The 24,350-nt window shown below is 39.4% G+C and overlaps 1 protein-coding gene across 4 annotated transcripts in view; it reads right to left on the bottom strand.

The window, feature by feature from the left end:
* RAPGEF4 (Rap guanine nucleotide exchange factor (GEF) 4) overlaps positions 1 to 24,350 on the bottom strand; it is a 411,578-nt gene that overhangs the window by 157,835 nt on the left and 229,393 nt on the right. For all 4 annotated transcript variants that reach the window (XM_006866643.1, XM_006866644.1, XM_006866645.1 and 1 more), the window contains 2 exons: positions 17,977 to 18,049; positions 7,186 to 7,205 (listed from right to left, as the gene is read on the bottom strand). In XM_006866643.1, the coding sequence (XP_006866705.1) occupies positions 7,186 to 7,205; positions 17,977 to 18,049 (93 nt within the window). The remainder of the gene's footprint in view (positions 1 to 7,185; positions 7,206 to 17,976; positions 18,050 to 24,350) is intronic.

Below are 24,350 nucleotides of genomic sequence, written 5' to 3'. Positions count from 1 at the left end.
GTAAGTTAAACCATCATCAACCTAGAACAGAGAAAAACGCTGCCAAGGGTAAACCTAAGACTGGGCCAAGATGTCTTGATAAACTCTGAATGTGTATTAGTCGTGTTTGAAAGCAGGGTCTTAAAAACTGTTACAAAGAAAACTGTAGGTTTCAGTTTAGTTGATGCTCTCAGTTAGGGTTGGAAGGCATTATATGGCTTTATGGGATTGTGTAAATTTTTCAAAACTTTGTCTGTGGAAACTAAATTTTTTTTTTTCTTTACCTGGCCAAGAAAATGACACCGTCATAGCTAATATGTAATGATAAAATAAGATATTGCCATATAACAGGTAGAAAATGTTCTAGCTTGTTTGCTCTAACCTTGAAAGAGAAAAATAGGCAAATGTTATTATATATCCTAAAAACTCCTAAAATGCCTAACATTTTGACCCTAACAATTACTTATTATTATTCTATTGCTCTCTCCTTAGTCAGGATAATTTTTACAAAGGGTGTAAATTCTTTCCTTATCACCTATCATTTAAAACCATATGTCTTGACTGCATTTCTAAAATTGTTCTTGATATAAAGGGCCCATCGTTTTTCCAAAGTTTGAGAAACTCCTGCTTTAAGCAAAATTCTTAAAATGACACCTCATGAGAATGCAGCCTTGCCCATTACTAATTGCCAACTTAGTTGTTCTGGAATTTGGGAAACTGAGCTCAGAATGCGGTCGTGTTTTATATTGGGAAAACACTCCTCAATATTTAGCAAGAAGCTTGCTAACCGCACACTCAAATACAGTAACTGCCTAAAAATGAGGACCTCAAGTGATCTTTCTGGAAAAAAAGATACTTGTCAGTCAGAAATGGGATTCTTTTGTAATGTTCTCCCAACTGAGAATTTTACTGACTCCCTGTACACTGAGAAAACAAACAAACAAAACTCTACACTTCTACAACTTCAGTCTCATAGAAGCTCCCCTCTCAAAAGGATACAGCAATAGACACAATGAAAACTGCTTCAGTAGCAAAAAATGAGAAAAAAAATAACCATTAAAAGGACAACTGAACATTCATTTACAAAATGTTCTTATCATGGTGGTTTTTGAACTTCTGTTTTAACATGGTCAGTCAGGTGTGACATTTATGGAAGAGGAAAACCCCACAACCGACACCAAAAAGGAGAAGAAATTTTGAATTTGAGGAAAACAAACAACACAAACCAACCATAATTGGAACAAAATTATCTAATTGCTTTATTAGTTTCATGGCTAATAATATTATTAATATTTCTACAATTATTTTTCAGATTCCAATATCCTGTATCATCTAAAGTTCAGTCCCTATCAATTACAGTAAAGTAGCAAACAAGAGAATCCACTAAATGCCTAATAAAAACACAACTTGAGAAAATAAAGTTTTGTTTGTATGTTTGTTTTATACAAGATAAACTTGATCTGGAAATAAAATATAGCAGGCAAAACAGCTAGACACTTATTGATGGCTGCAGATTTGGTTAAAGTTAAAGATGGTGATTAACAAACAAAATCAAGAATAGTTGCTGTAAAGGAGAATATGTTCTTTCCACAAAGTATCTGTTTGGACACAAAACCAATCATCTAAGCACTTTCATTTCAATCCACAGACATTTTATTGCTATTGAGAAATATAAAGGAAATATAATATTGCCCAGCATATAGTTAAAGAAGATAAAAAAAAAAAAAAAAATCATCCTAACACAGCCTGTCTTGTATAAAAGAAAATGTTCAATTAACACCACTCTAAGGTGCTTAGGTTTCATTTTATCTTTCTGGATCTCCAACTCTGCTCACGCATATCTTTCATCTCATAGACTTTACTTTGACAGATGGCATGGAACGTTTTTCAAACAGCACATGGAGATACTATATCTACTTACTGGAAGAGAAAAAGTGTACTTTTCTGTTTGCTGGAGAATTTGATTTAAAATAAAAATTTTAAATTAAAAATAAAAACAAAAAAATAATTGCCGTTAAGTCTATTCTAACTCATAATGACTCTACAGGACAGAGACAGAGTAGAATTGCCCATAGGATTTCTTAGGCTTTAAATCTTTACAGAAGCAGATGGCCACATCTTTCTCCCATGGAGTAACTGGTAGGTATGAACTGTTGCTCTTTAGGTTAGCAGCCAAACACTTAGCCACTGTGCTACCACATCATCTAGACTTAGCACAGTCTGAGCAAACACAAATAAGCGTATATTATGGCTAATATTGGGAGACAGCCTGCTGAACCCCCCAAATCTTTCAGAAAAACACTCTGTTAACAGTACACTGTATCTGAGTTTTTGAAAACTCCAAATTCCTGTTTTGTTGGTGACAGATGTTAGGTCCCACTGTGGGAGGTCCCGCCTAAAGGTCATGGAGTGCCCAAGAGAGACAGGGCTTCCTTTTGAAGCCAAGAACATTTTAGACTTCCTAGTGCTTGGACATTATGTGTGTGCTCTCCACAGAACCGGCAGGCCCTTGATGAAGACAGCTTTTATCGGGCTAATGATCTGTATATTTTTTGGTACGTGCATGTGCCTCGGGACATCCATATTCAAAATGGTGGCAGGATCAGTTTGTTACTTTAGACTCTTCATCATGCCTCAGTCATGAAGGAAGTAAATGAATCTGGTTTTCTACAGTTTTATTCAACACACAAACAGATTATTTTTTAACTGCAAAAGAGCATTGGAAAAATTCAATGAAGAAAGGTATTCTAAGGAGAACCATAGGCACAAAAAGGACAGTAACTTTATAAAGAGTAGGCGATTTTTCAGAGGAGGAAACATAGCTAGAAAATGATACAATGTTTAAGAAAATAATAATTACAATAATAGTCCTAACATTCACTCTGTTGTATTGATTGCCTGTCAGTTTGTCGTACTCTGGTGGCTTGCATATTGCGGTGATGTAGAAAGCTATGACACTGGTATTCCAAATACCAGCAAACTTAACCATGGTGGACAGGTTTCAGGACAGCTTCCAGACTAGACTTGACCAATGAGTAAGGAAAACCTGGTGATCTATGGCTGAAAAAAAATGGCCAATGAAAACCTTATTAATAACAGTAAAACACTGTCAAATATAGTGCCAGAAGATGAGCCCCTCAAGGTAGAAGGCACTCAAAATACAAAGGGGGAAGAGCTGCCTCCTCAGTATATTGTCAACTTTACTAAATGTGGATGGACTTTGCAGGAGCTTCATTTGCTGATGTGGTGTGACTAAAACAAGAAGAAACAGCCACAAAGATCCATTAATAATCAGAACATGGAATGCATGAAGTATGAATCTAGGAATTGGAAGCTGTCAAAATGAAATGGAACACGTGAAGATCAGTATCTTAGGCATTATTAGTGAACTGAAATGAACTAGTATTGGACATTTTGAATTGGACAAACAAATCATCATCTTCTATGCTGAGAATGACAAATTAAAGAGAAATGGTATTGGAGTCATCATTAAAAAGAATATTTGAAGATCTGTCCTGAAGTATAGTGCTTTCAGTAATAGGATAATATCTATATGCCTACAAAGAAGACCAGTTAGCATGGCTATTATTCAAATTTACACATTAACTCCTAATGCCAAAGATAAAGAGATAGAAAAATTGTATCAACTTCTGCAGTCTTAAGTAAGTCAAAGTAAGACTGTGGTATCAGCTTTTGAAGATGAGCTGGCATTTGGTTATTTCTTAGATGGCTTTGGTACCTAACACACAGAGTTGTTGGGTAAACTTTTATACTTTTAATAAAGCTTTTTCTACACCAAATGCAAATTCTCTATGGTTCCTTTATTGCCCTTGGTTATTATCTTTGGGTTGTTACTCTGTAATTCAAAGTACCTCACCCCAAACTGATTTTACTTTCCTTAAAACTATTAGTTGAAAGACTCAATGGGAATACACACTCTGATTGGTGACCATGCTTGTCACCGATAAGGGGAAATGAGGGAAAAACAGCAATGAAGCCAGTGAGCTAAGCCCTACAATGTTCAATAGACTCCTGTGAACCCGGGTGGAGACCTGATTGGCCAACAGTGTGGCAAGAACTGGGGACTCTTTGGCTGAGAGTCAGTGACATAGCCACAGAGGACTAGAGTGGAGAGTGAAGTGTCCAGCTGATCAGAAGAGAGGGCATATGCACAAGAACACCCATACGTGCAGATAATATCCACTTGGCCTGACTTCAATGACTGGATGATCAGAGCTCAACCAGAAGAAGATAGAAGGCGGGGGGGGGGGGGGGGGGGGGGAAGAGTAATCTGATACAATTTGATGAACTTGACCTACACCTATGGATGCAGTAGCTCAAAAGAGGAAACAAATCCTTACAGCAAGGATCATTCCAACCCCCTCCACACACAGAGTAGACAGGGATGGGCAACTTGGACATTGGCTACCCAGGCTACAAAGGCAAGAAGTGACTAGCTTACAAGCTTTCAAGAGGTAACCTAGATCCAGAGGGCATGGGGGAAGGTAGAATCTCCAGTGAGTAGTATCCAATCTGTCTAGGCAGGGCTGATGAAATGAAATGCAGATAGGTGTCTTGTGATACAATAGTGAATAATTGTTATCAGGACTGATTGTGAGGGTTGGAAATGTAAAGGTAGACTTTTATAGCAAGGAGGGGAGTGACTTTTCAGTCTAGGAGCAGAGGTCCCTGGGACCATCAAGGGAGAAGAGCGGAGAGCAGAACCCTACCCAGAGAAGCAGTGACGCCAGAGACGGAAGCAGAGATGATGACGTGGAGAGATGGAGCAGCTGGGAACTTTAGATCCAGACAGGGAGAGGGGCTGTGTGCTGATGACTGGGGTGCAGGCTTGTAGTATATACCATTTGGTTGGTTGATGATACATGGAGGGGGTTGTAACCATGGCAATGAAATGATATATGATAGGATGAATGTAAAGCTAATGTTCTCCCATGTAAACTATCACATAATCCACAATAGAACTTAAAAAAAACAAACAAACTATTTGTTGACTGTTGACAATTGTTAAAATATGTTTGCCAAAGTATGTTTGTTATTCTTATTTCACATCTTTCTCTAGACTCTTTACCATCTACATATGAATTTCTCTGGAAAAACTGGTAATGGACATTTTTCCCTTTGGCTCAGACATGCAGTCAAGATGAATATTTCATGGACTGCTAGAAGAATGAACAAATCTGTCATGGATGACACTTAGAAGTGAAGATGGTGAGACTTTATCTCATGTACTTTGGATGTGATATTAGGAGGAACTAGTTAGTCCCTGGAGAAGGACATCATTCTTGTTAAAATAGCAGAGGTGGTGGTTATGTGCCATGGAGTTGGTTCCGACTCAGCGACCCCATACAGGGTTTCTGAGGCTGTAAATCTTTATAGGAGCAGAAAGCCTCATCTTCCTCCCATGGAACAGCTGGTAGTTTCGAACTGCTGAGAGCTAGTGAAAAAAAGGAATACCCTGAATGAGACAGACTGATGACATAGTGGCTGTGACAATGACCTCAGATCTAGACAGTGATTGTGAGGAGGGCACTGGATAAGGCAGTGCTTTGTTTTGCTGTATACAGGGCAGCAATGCATTGAAATGGACTCATCAGCACCTACCAACACTGTACTAGTCTGTATGTTATACCACTAGAAAAGTAAAGCACATGGCCAAGAAACAAAATTGTTTTGGCACAAGCCCTCTACCTGATTTATTGATTTATTTATGTTACAGGTTAATTTCTAAAAATTATCCCACTCAATAGTCATACTAGCTTTTAAGGTTGTCGCTACAGACAACCACAGTGTAAAGATGAAGCAAGGGTTTTTAAAGGAGCCAAGTTGTTTGTGAAAGGCCCCATAGCCCATCTGAAGTGACACTACTAAGTCTTGAAGCCAGGTCTGGAATGAACCAGAATCCCTAGTCAGCCCTTTAGAACCAATATTCAGAAATGAGGAACACCAGAAAAGCTAGAGCCAGATCTCAGACAGAGTATAGAGAAATAACCTGGATTTATAAAGAAGTCATCTCTGACCACAGACACAGGACCAATAGAAGGGAAAGGGAGGGGTGACAACTCTATAATATTGTCATATGGGTGCAACAATCAGGGAATATAGTCGTAAAGTGATGAATCTATCTGAGAGTCAGCCAAGCACCACTTGAGATGTATCATTAAGTGTTTCCATCTTTGCTGTTTTTAGTTGCCTTGGCGTCAGTTCCAACCCATAGTGACCTAATATATTCCATTATGAATCCTTCCATATTGTAGGGTAAGTCTGGATTTCAGTGAACATAATATTATATACCTGAAAGATGATGTCACTAAACCACTGTCATCTTTATAAAGCATGCTTGGCACTATTTCTTGGTGAAAGGTTTGTCCTAAAACTTCTACTGTCCTACTTGGCTTCCCTAAACAATTATAGCAATTGATTATTTTCAGCTTCCAAAGAGAAACGTTGACTTTAATGCATTTGGAAATAACTACACAAATTCATCAACTGATCCTAAATTTAGTATTTCCTATTCCTATTCCTTCATCTCTCGTACTTCGCACATATTGTCAGGAGGGACCAGTCGCTGGAGAAGGATATCGTGTTTGGTAGGGTGGAAGGTCAGAGAAAAAGAGGAAGACCCTCAGCAAGATGGATTGGCAAAGTGGCAGTATCAATAGGCTCAAGCGTGGCAATGATAATGAGATTGGCCCAGGATCGGGCAGTGTTTTGTTCTGCTGTGCATAAGGTCGCTATGAGTTGGTACCAACTCAATGGCACCTAACAACAACAATCCCTCCTAAGGAATAACTGATTTTCTATAAGCTGTTAAGCTAATGATTTGTTTCATTGCCATGAAACAAATGAGGTATACACCATGGGGAAAATGAAACACACAGCAACTGTACCATTTATTCTATGAGCATCTCTCTTTGTTGTTGTTGTTATGTGCTGTGGAGTCGGTTCATGAGCATCTCTCTTTAGACTAGTTAATATCATGGGCATGTGAAGATCTTGTCATTACAGTCAACTCTCTCCTCTTTATGCCACCAAAGATGCCAGAGTAAGAACAGGAAATACTCATTGCTCTGTTGAATGGATGAAGAGCTCTCTTTGCTGGCTAGAATGCCATGATTATTATATATAAATATTTTTTTTTACCTTATGAGAGTTTTTAGAAGTTGGGCAGAGAGAGTAGTTACTCACATTCTCCTTGTCTGGAATCCCTAGAAAAAGGAAGAAAGAAAGAGACCATGAATTACAGGATCAAACTGTAGAATGGAGCTCTGATTTCACTGGACTCCTTTGCTGGATTAAACCAAGTAAAATTTTGGTGTTTTCAATTTCTGCTTCAGGAAACAATTAAATAACAATACTTAGAAAAATAGGACCACTTAAAAAACCTGTAACATAAATAAATCAATAAATCACGTAGAAGGCTTGTGCTAAAACAATGAAATGCCATGCTTACTTTGTTTCTTGGACCTGCGCTTTACTTTTCTAGCGGTATAATTGCATTACTGATTCATTCACACCCCTTTAGAAACTAATTTCTCTACCTTGTGCACCAAAATACTTAGGATTTTGAACAAACACACCAGTTTTTTAGGTACCATCAAGTCAGTTCCTACTTGTAGTGACCCTAGGCAGAACAGTACGAAACACTGCCTGGTATTGCACTATCTTCACAATTATTGCTACATTTGAGAATACTGCTTTTGCCACTGTGTCAGTCTATGTTGTTGGGGGTCTTCCTCTTTTTCATTGACCCTCCATTTTGTTAAGCATGATGTCCTTCTCTAGGGACTGGTCCCTCCTGATAACACACCCAAAGTATGAGAGGTGCCATTTTGTTATCCCTGCTTCTAACGAGCATTCTGGCTGCATTCTTTCCAAGAAAGAGATGTTTGTTCTTAAACCACCATAATTCAAAAGCATCAATTCTTCTACAGTCTTCCTTATTCATTGTCCAACTTTCACATGCATATGAGGTGACACCCTGGCTTGGGTCAGGTGCATCTTAGTCCTCGAACTGATATCTTTGCTCTAGAACACTTTAAAGAGATCTTGTGTGGTGTATTTGCCTAATGTAATATGTCGTTTGATTTCTCAACTGCTGCTTTTGTGAGTGTTGATGGTGGAGCCAAGCAAAATTCAGTTTTTGACAACTTCATTTTCCATTTATCATAAATCATTTTTTCATTTATCATGATGTAATTTATTGATCTAGTTGTGAGGATGGTTGTTTACATTGAGATGCAATCCATTATGAAGGCAAGTAGTCTTTGTTCTTCATTGTTGTTGTTAAGTGCCGTTGAGCTTATTCCGATCCATAGCGACCCTATATTAGATTCCTAAGGAGCAGCTGGTGAGCTTACATTTCAAATGACTTTACAGTCTGACACATTAGCCCACAGTGCCATTGTTCTTCATCGGTGGTGGTTATGTGCCATGGAGTCGGTCCCAACTCACAGCGACCCTGTACAGGGTTTCCGAGGCTGTAAATCTTTATGGGAGCAGAAAACTTCATCTTTCTCCAGTGGAACAGCTGGTAGTTTCGAACTTCTGACCTTGTGGTTCACAGCCCGATTCGTAACCACTACGCTACCAGAGCTCCCTCTTTACTTTCAGCAAGCAAAGTTGTATTATCTGCATATTGAAGGCTGTTAATGAGTCTGCCTCCAATCCTGATGCCATGTACTTATTCACATAACCTAGCTTCTCAGATGATTTGCTCAGAATACAGATTGAATAAGTAGAGTGACAGGATAGAGCCCTGGTACACACCTTTCATGATTTTAAACCATTCAGCATCCCCTGATTCTGTTCAAATGACTGCCTCTTGGTCTATGTACAGGTTCTTCCTGAGCACAATTTAGTGTTCTGGAATAGCCATCCTTCACAATATTATCCATAGTTTGTTTGATCCATCCAGGCAAAAAGCTTTGCATAGTCAATAAAGCACAAGTAATTATCTTTCTAGTATTCTCTGCTTTTAGTCAAGATCCATTAGATGGCAGCCATGATATCACTAATTCCATGTCCTCTTCTAAATCCAGTTTGAATTGCTGGCCATTCCCTGTCAATGCACTAATTGCAACCATTGTTGGAATGATTGTCAGCAAAATTTTACTCGAATGTAAGATTTATGATATTGTTCGATGATTTCCATGTTCTCTTGAGTTATCTTTCTCTGGAACAGGCACAAATGTAAATCTCTTCCAAATTCTTGGTATGGATGAGTGAGTGCCTCCTGTTGAAATATTTCAATTTGTATTCCATCAATTCCTGGAACCTTTTTTTTTTTTTTTAATAAATAACCAAAACCTTCAGTGTGGCTTGGACTTCTCCTTTCAGTACCATCAGTTCTTGATCACATGGTACCTGCCTAAATAGCTGAGTATAGACGATTTCTTTTTGATACAATGACTTCGTGTATTCTATCCATCTTCTTTTGATGCTTTCTGCACCATTAAATGTTTGTCCAGAAAATCCTTCAGTATTTCAACTTGAGGCTCAAATTTTTTATTCAGCTCTTTCTGCTTGAGAAACATTGAATATGCTCTTTTCTTTTGGTTTTCTAACTCTAGGTCTTTGCACATTTCATAAATAGTTGACTTTGCATTCTCGAGCTGTCCTTTGAAATTTTCTGTTCAGCTTTTTTATTTTCTTATTTCTTCCATTTACTTTAGCATCTCTACACTACAGAACAAGTTTCAGAGTCTCTTCTGAAACCCATTTTTATCTTATCTTTCTTTTCTGTATTTATAGTGACTTTTTGCCTGTATGATGTATTTAAAAAAAAAAAAAAAGCTTTTATTGTGAATTGAATGATAGTTTACATGGGAGAATATCAGTTTTGCACTCAACCTGTCATATGATTACAGTCCCCTGAATGCATCATTGGTTAACAGTTTGTTTCTATTCCCTCTGTTTTGTTGTTGTTGTTATGTGCACAAAAACACTCAGGAATATATAACCATCTAAACAACCAAGGGGTGCATTCTGCAAGCCTGCTTCCTGGCCACCAGCACACAACCTTTCTTATTCCATGAGTCTAGAGTCCTCAGCTGCTCTATCTGTCCATGTCATTACCTCTGCCTCAATCTCTAGTGTCACTGCTTCTCTGCTTAGGTTCCATGTTCCACTCACGCTCTTCTTCCCTTTTAATGGACCTAGGATCCTCTGTTCCTGGAATGTAAGATTAACTACTCCCCCCTTTTTGTTACACAACTTCTACCTTTACAGTTGTGACAATCGCAATTAGTCATGATAACAATTACTCACTATTGAATCAAAAGAATCCTATACCCATCTCTTTTTATCAGACCCATCTAGACAAGATGAACACTATTTAGTGGGGATTCTACCTTCCCCTGCAGACTCTAAAACTAAGCTCCGCCTTGAAAACTTGTAGGCCAGTCACTTTGTGGCTTTATAGCTCCGCTCCCCACAGTCTTTGGTAGCCAATGTCTAAGTTGCCCATCCCTATCAACCTTGTGTACAGAGAGGATAGGCTTGATCCTTGCTTTGAAGACTCCTTCGCTCTTGATTGGTATTTTGAACTACTGCATCTATAAGTATAGGTCAAGTTCATCAAATTGTAGCAATTTGCATTTGCTTCCTTTATCAAGTTTCTTTATCTTCCTCTAGTAGAATTCTGAACATCAACCCATCGAAGCTAGGTCAAATGGATACTATCTACAAGTTTGGGTGTTCTGATGCATCTCGCCCCACTTTATATCAGTTGGACGTTTTTGTCTTGGTTTTTCTCTCTGCTGGTCTTTCTTTCAAGAACTATCTTCTGTTCCTCTAGCTGCTCTAGGCTGGTCTGCATGTCCTTTCAATTGGGAATGTCCCACCTAAGAAAGTTTTGGAGAGGGCTCAGGTTTCCACCTATGGTCCTATAGACTACATATGTTCTCCAAGGTTAATACTTCACAACATACCATGAAAATGAAAATCCAAGAAGAATATGGAAACATTAAAACCTGAAAAAACTGACAAGAAAAAACACAAGAAACATGAACTCAGCACTGGAAGGCATGCAGAACAAAGAAACCAGTAGCAATACAAAAAAAGAAATATAATGACAGCAATTAACTCATACTTATCAATAATTACACTGAATACCTACCAGTCAAGAGACAGAGAGTGGCAGAATGGATAAGAAAATAAGATCTTTCAATATGCTATCTGACACATCTTACACAAAGACACAAACAGATTAAAAGTATGAAATATACCAAACTAATTCCAATAAAAAACAAGCTGGAGTGGCAATACTAATCTCTGATAAAATAAGGCAAAAATCAGCATAAGAGTTAAAGAAGGACATTATCTCACAATTAAAGGGTCAAATTGAAAAAGATTGCATAACCATAATAAATATCTATGCTCCCAATGAATGAGTCCAAAATATACAAAGCAAACCCTAATAAAATTGAAGAAAGAAATAGACAAACCTATAATAATAGTGGGATATTTCAATACACAATTTATGAAAAAGCATACAACAGCCAGAAAGAAACTCAACAAAGACACAGAGGAACTAAACAACGCAATCAGCCAACTTGACCTGAGATGTGTACAGAGCATTCGACCCAACAACAGCACAATACACATTCTTGTCCAGTGCATGTGGAACATTTTCCAGAATAGACCATGTGTTAGGCCACAAAGCAAGCCTTCATAAATTTACAAATATCAAAATACTACAAAACGTCTTTTCAGATCACAATGCTATAAAATTGGAAATCAACAATAAGAAGACCAAGGAAATAAAGTCGTACATGGAAACTGAATAACACCCTGTTTAACCGTTACTGGGTAATAGAACAAATAAAAGTTGAATTTACAAAATTTCTAGAAACAAATGAGAATGGAAACACAATATTCCAAAATCTTTGGGGCACAGTAAAAGCAGTGCTGACAGGGCAATTTATTGCCACAAATGTACACATCCAAAAAGAAGAAAGAATCAAAACCAACACACTAACAAAACATCTTCAACAATTAGAAACAGACCAGCAAAGTAAACCTATAGTCATCAGAAGAAAAGAAATAATAAAGATTAGAGCAGAAATAAATGAGATAGAAAACAAGAAAAGCTATAGAAACAATCAACAGGACAAGAAGTTGTTTCTTTGAAAGGATTAATAAAATTGACAAACCTAACAAAAGAAAAGAGGGAGAAGACATAAATAACACACATTAGAAACCACATGAGTGATGTCACAACAGAACCAATGGGAATAAAAATCATAACAGAATACTATGAAGAGTTGTACTCCAACAAATTAGAAAATCTACAGGAGATGGATACATTTTTTGTATGATATTCTTGATATCATCCCACAACTCTTCTGGTCTTTGGTTATTAGTATCTAATCATCGGATCTCTTTCTGAGACTGTCTCTAAATTCAAATGAGATATATTCAAGGTCATATTTTGTCTCTCATTGACTTTTTTTTTTTAAGTTTTTATTGTGATAGTTTACATGGGGAACATCAGTTTGACACTCATCATTTCATTGCAATGATTCCAATCTCCTCAGTGCATCATCAGTTTCTGCTTCTATTCCCTATGGTTTTTTGTTTTTGTGTTTTGGGGAGGGGATGTACACAAAAACACTCAGGAATATAATCATTTAAACAAACAAAAGGCACATTCTGCAAGACTGCCTCCTGGCCACCAGCACACAGTGTGTCTCTTTCCATGAGTCTAGAGTCCTTAGCTACTCTGTTTCTCCATGTCCTCATCTCTGTCTCCATCGCTGGTGTCGCTGCTTCTCTGGAGAGGGTCTCACATTTTGCTCATGCTCCTCTCCCTTGATGGCCCTAAGTTCCTCTGTTCCTAGACTGTAAGGCTTGCTGTCTTGTTTAAATTTTCTTCAGCTTCAGCTTGAATTTGCATATTAGTAATTGATGGTCTGTTATACAGTCTGTCTCTGACTTTGTTTTGGCTGATGACATTGTGTTTCTTCACCATTTCTTACCACAGATGTAGTCAATTTGATTTCTATGCATTTCATATGTTGAGGTCCATGTGTATAAAAGGCCTTTTATGCTGTTGAAAACTGTTCTTTGCAATGAAGAAGCCATTGGTCTTGCAAAGTTCTATCAAGAGATCTTCAGCATCATTTTTATAACCAATATCATACATTCCAACTACTGATCCTTCTGCTTTGTGTCCAACCTTTGCATTCCAATCACCAGCAATTATCACTGCATCTTGATTGTATACTTGATCAGTTTCATACTGAAGAAGCTGGTAGAATTCTTCCATTTCATCATCACTGGCTTCATTGGTTGGAGTTCAAATTTGAAAAACTGTGGTGATGGTCGTGGTTGTGTGCTGTCGAGTTGGTTCTCATTCATCTTGTTGTTAGGTGCTGTTGAGGTGGTTCTGGCACATAGTGACCCTATGTATACTACAACAAAATACTGCAAGATCCTGTGCCATCCTCACAATTGCTTCCACGCCTGAGCCCATTGTTTCTGCTATCATTCCAGTCCATCTCATTGGGTGGTCTCCCTCTTTTTCACTGTCCCTCCACTTTACCAAGCATGATATTCTTCTACAGGGACTGGTTCTTCCTGATAATATGTCCAAAGTACAACCTACATCTTGGCTTGTAAGGAGCATTCTGGTTGTACTTCTTCCAACACAGATTTGTTTGTTCTTCTGACAGTCCATGGTCCCTTCAACATTCTTCTTTAACACCACAACTCAAATGCATCAGTTCTTCTATAGTCTTCCTTATTCACTGTCCAACATATATGGGCTATTGAAAATACCATGGCTTGGGCCAGGTGCAGTTTAGTCTTCAAACTGACACCTTTGCTCTTGAACACATTAAAGAGGTCTTGTGCAGCAGATTTGTCTAATGCAATACATCGTTTGATTTCTTGGCTGCAGCTTTTGAGTGTCGAAGGTGGATCCAAGCAAAATGAAACCTATGACAACTTCAATCTCTTTTCCATTTATCATGTTATTTACTGGTATCATTGTGAAGATATTTGTTTTCTTTACATTGAGATGCAACCCATACCGAAGACTGTGGTCTTTGATCTTCAATAGTAAATATTTTAACTCCTCTTTGCTTCAGCAAGCACAAGGTTGTAGCATCTGCATTTCAAAGGTTGTTAATGAGTCTTCCTCCAATCCTGATGACACAATTCTTCATATAATGCAGCTTCTCAAATTATTTTCTTAGCATACAGATTGAATAAGTATGGCGAAAGAATATCATAGTAATCCTGCATAGGGTTTCCAAGGCTGACAATCTTTACGGGAACAAAAAGCCTCATCTTTCCCCTATGGAGTGACTATTAGTTTCAAACTGCAGACCTTGTGGTTCAGAGCACTGTTCATAATCCACTAGGATACCAGGGTGCCTGGTCTTCCTTCTAATCGCATAGATACTATCCTATCACAGACAGCAGTGTACTTCAAGATAGATCTTGAAATGTTTTTTTTTAGCAATGAATGTGACACTATTCCTCTTCAGTTTGTTGTTTCCAGAATAGGAAATCCTATAACTGTCTGATTCAAAATGACCAATACCAGATCATCCAGCTCACTAATGCCTAGGATATCAATCTTGATGCATTTCATTTCATTTTGACAACTTTCAGTTTTCCCAGATTCATACTTCATACATTCCATGTTTCGATTATTAATGGATGTTTGTAGTTTTCTTCTCATGTTGAGTTCTATCCCATTAGCAAATGAAGGTCCTGAAAGCTCTGCTTCATTAACGTCATTATGGTCAACTTTATTTCAAGGAGACAGCTCGTTCCCAGTCGTATACTGACTGCCTTCCAACCTGAGGAGCTCATCTTCTGGCATTATATCTGACAATGTTTCACTCCTATTCATAAGGTTTTCAGTGGCTAACCACTGAGAAGCAATCTGTCTCTCTTTCTTCTTAGTCTGTCTTAGTCTGAAGGTTCTGCTGAAAACTGTCCACCATGAGTGGCTCTGATGGTATTTAAAATACTGGTGACATAGCTTCCAGTGTTACAGCAACACACAAGCCACCATAGTATGACAACCTGACATGGATTGGCGTACTGGTGTGGCACTGTGGGTTAAAGCACTGGACTGCAAAGTCGCTTTGAACTGCAAGGTCGATGGTTCAAGCTCACCAGCTGCTCCTTGGAAACCCTATACAGGGTCGCTATAGGTTGGAATCGACTCAACTGTGCTTAATAGCAACAATAATACTATTATATGGGGCTCTGGTGGGGCACTGTAGGTTAATGTGTTGGACAGCAAAGTCGGTTTGAACCACAGGTCAGAGGTTCAGGCTCACCAGCTGCTCCTTGGAAACCTACATAGGGTCACTATGGGTTGGAACAGACTTGACAGCACTTAACAACAACATATAATTATTACATAAGTCCCAGTGTGGGGCTGTGGGTTAATGTGCTAGACTGCAAGATCAGCAGCTTAAGCTCATCAGCTGCTCCTAAGAAACTCTATACAGGGTCACTATGAGTCAGAACTGACTGGACGGCACTTAACAATAACAACAACAACAATATCGTTACATAAGAAGCTCTGGTAGCATAGTGGGTTACAAGTTGGGCTGTTAGCCGCAAGGTTAGTAGTTTGAGTCTATCAGCTGCTCCATGGGAGAAAGATGAGACTTTCAGCTCCTGTAAAGATTTATAGCCTTGCTCAGACAATACTGTCAGCAGGAGGGTGCGAGAATGGAAAAGACCATCTTTGGAAATATTTTTTAATTAAAGCTTTGAGCACTAAAGTGGGACAGTGCCAAGACATAAAAGCAGGGAGGGAGTAGGGCAACAGAGGGTTGTTCTCTGAAACACAGGATATTAATGGACATGTTTACCATCACTTTCCAAATCTGTTAGAAAGAGGAAGGTTGGCTTCAAACTCATCTTGAATCCATCGAGTCAATAGAACCAAACAAAAACAGAAAACACAAAACCTGCTGTTGTCAAGTACACTCTGACTCATGGAAACCCTAAAGGACTGAGGAGAAGTGCTTAGGAGGCTTTCTGAAGCTGTCCATCTGTACAGGGCCAGAAGACTTATCTTTCTCCCGAGGAGCAGATGGAAAGTATGGGGGTCGAGGGGAGAAGATTCTCAGATAATTCCTAAACTTTTTGTGTGAGAGGAAGAAGTACATGCAAAAGGCCAGAGGACTATGAGAAACCAGAATAATCCAGAGGAGCCATGGGAATCATGAGTGAATGGCGTCTGAACCGGAAAGGTTTTAGAAGTCAGGGAGAATGGGGAATTGATAATGACTGGGTCAGGTTATAATTGCTCACTGGTAAAAGGAGCTCTGGTAGCATAGTGGTTACAAATTGGGCTGCGAACCTTAAGGCCAGCAGTTCGAAACTACCAGCCGTTCCACGGGAGAAAGATGAGGCTTTCTGCTCTCGTAAAGATTTACAGCCTCAGAAACCCTGTACAGGGTCGCTATGGGTCAGAACCGATTCGAAGGCACTTAACAACAACAACAACAATTCTATCTATCGTGAGTCCTGGTGTGGCGCTGTGGGCTAATGAGTCAAACTGCAAAGCCATTTGAACTGCAAGGTCGGTGGTTCAAGCTCACCAGCTGCTCCTAGGAAATCCTATATGGGCGTCGCTGTGGGTCAGAAACGACTCAATGGCACTCAACAACAACAATCCTATCATGGGTTGAGTCAAGAAAGATAGGCAGAAACTGGACTTTGAGAGATTACAGAGTGACTAGGTGATGAGGGAAATAATAGGTAGCATCATCTGGGTATTTATTATACAAGGGGGCTTCAAAAAGTTCATGGAAAAAGACCAATTCTTTCCATTCCATTTTTCCATGAACTCTGTGAAGCCCGCTTGCATGCCTAACAACATTCTAAACACTTGACCTGTTCAATCTTCACAACCCTATGAGGATACTGAGGTACAGAGAGACTAAATACCTTATCAGAAGTCACACAGCAAGGAGACTGGACAGCTGGGATTGCAATCCAGACACTTCTAATTAATGCACCAGCCTGAGATTAGCCAGAAGGGGGGAAAGTCAAGAGCAAGGAGATAAAACAAGAAAGACCTTTCTTTCCCCCTTCCTTTCAGCAGGACAGAAGAGCAGCAGAAAAGAGTGAGCGCCAGGGCTGCATAGGTATTGTGACACATGAGGAGAAGGAAATGAGGTAGCTCACTGAAGATGTTGGTCAACTGGGAAGGAGGGTGTGGGAAAGATGCTGGGAATTCAAGGAACTCAGAAAAGGATTTGTAGGGTGACTCCCTGGCTTTGAACTTGCTTGGAGTAGCAGCAGTGCCTGAGACAGCGTGTCTGGCTGTTGAAATGCTACAGCTGCTTAGTACTTTATCACCCATAAACATGCAAGGACTTAATAAGGAAATTCACAAATGCAATGAGAAATGCCCAGTGACACTACTGAGTATTCAACAGGTGTTCCCAACGTGAATGCACAGGTACACAGACTCAAAACATACTAGGGATTTTCTGAGTCTGGTGGGCACCCATGAAGGAGAGCTGCCTTTTTTAATGATCAGCCAGAGATCAATCTCTCATTAAAGACCTGGAATTAGAAGAGGACACGATCTAACAAGAATAAACAATGACTCATGCAGCTTATCCTTGATCAATCGAGTCAAAATAAGCAAGAGTTGGCTCAAAAATACAGTCCTGAAATCCTTTTCTGAAAAGGACACAGAGGCAACACTACTGAGATTTCATCTAAAGCAAAGACCTTTGGAGAAAGTATTCTGACTATGCCCAAACTCTCACCAGCGCCAGAACATACCTCTTCTTATCAGCTAAGACCATAAACAAATACCATACTAACATTTCAAAAAATTTTTCAAGTGTGGGCTGGCAGGTCTGCTTATCCACAAGAGTCTGCAGACATCCATTGTTGAGCTGGCGGAGGACATATTTTTGTCACATGAACACACACACCACACGACACATTTTTAGATAGAGAATGTTCCCATTTTTCACTTACTGTCATTGTTAGAGCCCGTTTCCATAACGCCATAAGGAGGAGCCAGAAGTCCTGCCATATACTGTCGATATTTCTGAAAGACAAGATTGTAAACTCAACACACGGATATTTACTCACTTTGAGCATTCATTCATTTACACATTAAAAAGCAGAAACTCTGGGGTGTCAGGAGGCATCTGAGCCTTGCATTTATAGAGCCATGGAACGTGCTCACTAGGATGTTCAGTTAAAATAAAGATGCTGTATTCTAAACAGATTTTCCTGGATAAGACTGAATGTATTCCCCCACTCCTATGGAAGGGGGGCAGAGGTTCTATCTCAGCCAGTTCATTTATGTATTTGAGACTGATTACTGAATTGTGTGCGCTTTTACCCTTCGTCTAACTCCTGTACCACCATCACCACCCCAAATACATGCTCAGCTCTTTGTAGAGGAAAAAGGCACTTGGTTTTTGTAGATGGAGATACAAATAAATGTGCTCCTTTCTTAACAGGTGAATGGCAGTGAATCAGCTTCTTTCAAGGCAAAAAGAAATGCAGCTCTAGAAAAATATCTGCTTAAAAGAAGCTGATTCCATCCCATTTGCCTATTTCCTTTTACACTGTACACCTGTTTGTTATGTGACCTCCAAATAACTTTTTGAATACGTTATCAAAATAGTTTGGCTTAATTTAGCCCTCTTTGCCCTTCCCTGAATTGTATTCCACTGACTTCTGGTCCAGCCATGCTCCAACATCTGGGGTTCTGCAATATGTATTAGTCCTGGGAGTCTGTGCTGTTTTAGAAGGATAACGTTGGCAAATATAAAATGATTTAGAGTATCAAGCTCGAGGTATAGCATTTCAGAAGAATGGAAAATGAATATTCGACATCGTCTCTTCTCTAGTAATAGTCTCCTTCCCTTTCTGAATGAAAGTTGCACAATTTTATTGCATAGGGTCATGTATATTTATGGTTTGTAGCTATGATGACACATCATGTTCAACAGCATCCGAGAATCCACACTCCATAATGTGTTCACGTGTTAGTCCAACGTCAGCAGAAAGGCTCATCTGTAGCAATGGGCAGCTGGCAGCACGCAGTGTTCTGGTAGCCATGTGGCCCGTTTGGTAGACTTAAACAGTGTTTGTAATGCAACATTGATGCTTTCTCAAAAGAGCCGCCTTCTAGTCAAGTTTTGACAAGTTTAAGGTTTTTTTTTTAAATCCCCTTTTCCTTCTCATTCTGAGGCAACGACACTAACACCTGCATACAAACATTGAAAATCGTGATTTTTCTTGCCTCTGCGCTAACTAATCACTCAAGCACACCCACAGGACACATTTATCCCTAATATTTCCTTTGAGGAGCTCTTCTTCCTCATGCTGTCATCATCCACTCTTCTTCCTCATGAGAGCAGCACGGGTTGGGGACATTTCAGGGCATCCTATTATGCTGGACTCAGAACAAAACAGACTAGAGATGTCTGGTGGCCCCTACTGCCTTTTGAGAAGTCCTCTTTGCATTCACAACTCCCTTCACAAAATAAACAATTTCTGCTAAATTAAAGGGACAGTTTCACTTTGTGTAGAAACATTGTTTTGGAGGCAACAAATGTTCTTTGCCTCGGGCATCTCGATCTCTTTCAATTCCTGTGAACTTCACAAAGCATCTTCCTGATATCCTAACTGAATGGACCTTCTAAATCTCACAACACTGGTCTGTTGACTATTTATAGAGCAGGTCATTAGGAATGCTATTAGTGGGAGCAAAAACTAGCACTTTCCTCTAGGCAGATGCAGTCGTGTGGGGAGCAGAGAACATCTATGTACGAAACAGACTCCCTGGTTCATATATTGAGCACCAACTATGTGCCAGCCACTGGCCAAGGTACTGAGTTCCCTGCAGAAAACAAGCAGAAAAGGTTCCCTGTGCTTCTGAAGCTTCTATGCACAGCAACACAGAGCACTATGTCTTGCACATTTTTGTTATTGTTAAGTGCTACTGAGTCCCTTCCAACCCACAGCAACACTGTACAGGGTTTCTGAGGAGCTGCTGGTGAGCTTGAGCCACCGACCTTGCCATTCAGTGCTTACCCTACAGTGCCATACTAGGACTTCAATAATAGGAACTTAATACAAATTGTTGACTGTAAAATTCAGCCTTTCAATGAAAATTTTCAAACACATGCAAACACAGTATAGTATAATGAACAACTGCGTCCCAAACACTCAGTTTCAATAATTATTAACTCTTGACCATCTACACTTCCAACCACTCGTCCTCTCCAGAATTATTTTGAAGCAAATCCCAGACATCACATCATTTAATTCATAAATAGTTCAGTTACTGCTACTGTTAAGTACTGCTGAGTCGGTTCCAACTCATAGCAACCCAGCATAGGGTTTCCAAGGAGCAGCTGGTGGCTTTGAACCAATGACCTTGTGGTTAGCTGTCCAGTGCTGATCCTAGAGTGCCATACCAGGACTCCAAATATTTCATAGGGATCGCTAAAATATAAGACTCTTCCCACACATACCCCCAAATGAAACCGAAAAAACACCAGAGCAACAAAAAATTAACAAGATTATTATAATCTCCAGTCAGTGTTCAAATCTCTAATAACCTTACAAATGCCATTGCTGAAGTGGATTTAAAATGTTGTTTCCAGACTACTACCCATAGATGCTTGATTATGATCTTGAACAGAAACTATTCTCTGAAAGAAACAACTGAACGTTGTTGTTGTTGTTGTTATGTGCCGTGGAGTCGGTTCCGATTCATAGCGACCTTGTACAGGGTTTCCAAAGCTGTAAATCTTTACGGGAGCAGACCACCTCATCATTCTCCCACGGAACCACTGGTAGTTTCCAACTGCCGACCATGCGGTTCGCAGCCCAATTCGTAACCACTACGCTACTGGAGCTCCTTTAGCTGAACAGTAGGTTAGCTCAAAAAGGTTAGCTAACCGAACAGTAGGTTAGCTCAAAAAAGAAGGAATTTCACCCTTGAGAACTACACTCTTTTAAGACTTACCCATCTGAGGTTAACTGGACAAGAGTTGCTCTAAAGCCCAGATGAGAAGTTTGGGGGCAGTGAGACTAGAGTAGTGGGACTGGAACAACTAAAATGGAAACCATGAGAATGTCGGCTGAAGAATGCAGCCAATGTCACTGGACACTGCGTGCAGAGATTGTTCAATCCAAATCGGTCTGGCTGTGAATATTTTCACCAAAAATATAATATTATTAAAAACCACAGCCAACATTGATCCCACTGTTATATAACGAACGCTTGGTGTAGTGGAGAATTATAAAAACAGGATTGAAAGATTAACAGCTGGGAATAAAAAAATCAACTTTTAAAATTGATGGGGCATTTTTAATAACCATTTGCTAAGGCTGGGAAATCACATTCTCATGTAGTACCTTGCACAGTACCTGATATTAATTAGCATTAAAAACAAGCAGCTAGAATCAAACCTATAGATAGATAGATATCCCAGAAATCTCTAAATTATTTGCATATTTCTTGATCTTTGGACTGCATTTCAACTTCCAAGTGCAAGCTAAAAGCAATCTCTAAAAGAAAATACCATGTGAAAAGGTGCTCAACCTCTCTCATAGCAGAAAGGCAAATTGCAATTGCAATGCAATATCACTTTTTACTTGTCAGATTTGGCAATGATTCAAAAAGCTCCCTAGCACACTGTTGGTGAGCATGGGGAGAAACAGATTCTCTCATATATATGTTGTTGTTGCTAAGTGCTGTTGCGTCGGTTCCAACCCATAATGACCCTGTATAGGGTTTCCTAGGAGTGGCTGGTAAGCTTGAACTGCCAACCTTGCAGTTCAAAGTGACTTTGCAGTCCAGCGCATGAACCCATCACACCACACCAGGACTCCCATATATGTTGCATATGGCAGTGTAAAACAATACTATTTCAGTGGAGGCATTATAGGAGAAGCACTCAACCATATGGTCAGTGTGAACCACAAGGGTAGTGGTTCAAAGTCGCCAGCCACTCCTCAGAAACCCTATACAGGGTTGCTATGAGTAGGAACAGACCCAATGGCACAGAACAACAACAACATCAAATTTTAGAAAGAAAAGACTGGCAACCTACTTCCAAAGAGCAGTCCAGGAAAATCCTATGGATCCCAATGTAAGGTTGGCCCAGGGAGGGGTAGCATTTCATTCCATTGTGCATATGGGGTGACAGTGACTTGAGCAGAGACTTGATGACAAATACCAACAACGATTCAATCTTAGAATACATATTTCCTTTGAGTAAGGACTCTTTGTTACAGAGCATTTGTAGAGTATCCTGAAATATTTGAATACCTATACAAAGATGTAGGTACATGAACATTCATTGAAGCAGTGTTTGTAATAGCAAACAAAGCAACAAATAATCCAAATGCCTACCAAAAGAAGACCTCTGAGTGACTTCTTAATAGATGAGTTCTTTCCTGATAAATGGATCATGTTATACCAACCCATTAGAATATCAAGCAACCATTAAAAAGAATGGATCAACATTACCTAGAATGATACTGAGATGTTCTCTACAATATCATTGTTAGATATAGAAAAAAGTGAACTACACTGTGATTATACACAGCACACAAAGCATATATGAACAGTATCTATTGTTTCATGGAGATGATAGATAGATGTGTGCATCTGTCTATGATTTTCAAATTCAGAGACCATCTCTGGAAGGACATATAAGAGATCAGTAACAAGAATTGTCTCTGGGAAAAGGATCGTAGTGGCTGAGGGACAAGTGGGAGTGTGAATAAGTTTTCATTATATTTGTACATCCTTTAGAACTTTTCACTTTCATATCAGGTGTAACTTACCTCTGGGACTCATAAGCAAAGAGTGTTAGTCTCTATTTTACATTAATTTCTGAACTTCTGTATTACAGTTCATTTGAAGGAAGGGCTCCAATATGCAAAAGAAAGCCAACAAAGCATACTAGCATACCTAAAGCAAGGAAAAACTGTGAGGACAGAAGGAAGGAAGCAATTAAGACAAAAGGAAAAGATCACATGTAGGAGCTCTGTCAACACTCCTAGCTGATGCTCATCTTGGAGTCCTCCGAGGAGCCAGCATGTGAGTGAGGAAGCTTTCAGATAACCCTGGCTCCCAGTCATTCAAGTCACCTCCAGTCAGTCAAGTGTTCCCAGATGAGGCCCCAGATATAGTGAGGCAAAGACAGGTCATCTGCCTGACCCACATAATCTGTGGGCGTAAGAAAATGGCTATTATGGAATGTTATTAAGTTTGGCATAGTTTTCAAAACAGCAAGAGATAACTAATAGAGACTTTGCTCTCTGACAGTTGGAGTGTTGTAACAAGACTTAATGCCTAAAACGTGGCATTTGTTTTGACGTTGGAAGGTGGGGGGAAGTCTAATGAGGCCAGAAGAGCCTGTCACTGAAGATTTGAGTAAAAGAGAGAAGCATATTGATATATTAATGGAAGACGGAGGACACTGACCCTTGTTATGCAGTAGTGGAAAGTTCAGCAAAACTGATGCTTGCAGTAATGTGAAAAATGGAAATTGTATCCAATGAACTGATGGGCCTGCTAAGGAGCTTCCCATGCAGGATGTCAAATGTCAACTGTTTTCTGCTAGCTGGACATCGTAAGATGCGGATAGAGATGACAACCAAAGGACTCACTTAGTTTGCAATCAGAATTTCTAGGAAAGATCAAGGGTCCAGATTCTGTAAAGTTCAAAAGTAAAACTATTTCTCATCTCTCTCAGAAAAACATTGTCAAAGTAAGAAAAGGCTTCCTGGCAGAGGTCGAATGTGGAGCACAGGCAGGAAAACATAGCTTCAGACTAAGGATGAGGCCAAGGGTGTGACTTGTCCCACAAGACTGAAGAAAAATTGAAGGCCATCTGTAGAAATTATTTCAGATAGACAAAAGAATTTTTTAAATAATCTTAAGAATGTGATATTACAACAGCTGTCTACAAGGTCCAGAGTAGAGAAAGACTTATGTGAGCAAATTACAAAGGGGCTTCAGGAAGTTCATGGAATGAAAAGAGAAGGGACTTTTTCCCACAAACTTTTTGAAGTCCCCTTGTATATATGCTGCTACAAATGTACTATAGTACAGACACTGTAGAAAGCAATTCTATGTTCAAAAAGTTGGACATAGAGCTATCAAAAATCCTAGCAATTCCAATTCTACGTATCTACCCAAAAGAGGTTAAGGCAGAAATGCAAACAGAAACATGCATTTCAATGTTCACTGCAGCACTTTTTACAGTAACAAAATGTGCAAATACTGACATTGCCTATTAAAAGAACGTTGTTGTTACGTGCCATCAAGTCAGTTCTGATTCACAGTGACCTTATGCACAACACAATGA

Source organism: Chrysochloris asiatica, unplaced genomic scaffold (assembly GCF_000296735.1).
Source record: "Chrysochloris asiatica unplaced genomic scaffold, ChrAsi1.0 scaffold00094, whole genome shotgun sequence".
NCBI classification, from domain to species: Eukaryota; Metazoa; Chordata; class Mammalia; order Afrosoricida; family Chrysochloridae; genus Chrysochloris; species Chrysochloris asiatica.
Note: the sequence above shows the minus strand (reverse complement) of the source record. Positions and strands in the feature narration are given on the sequence as shown.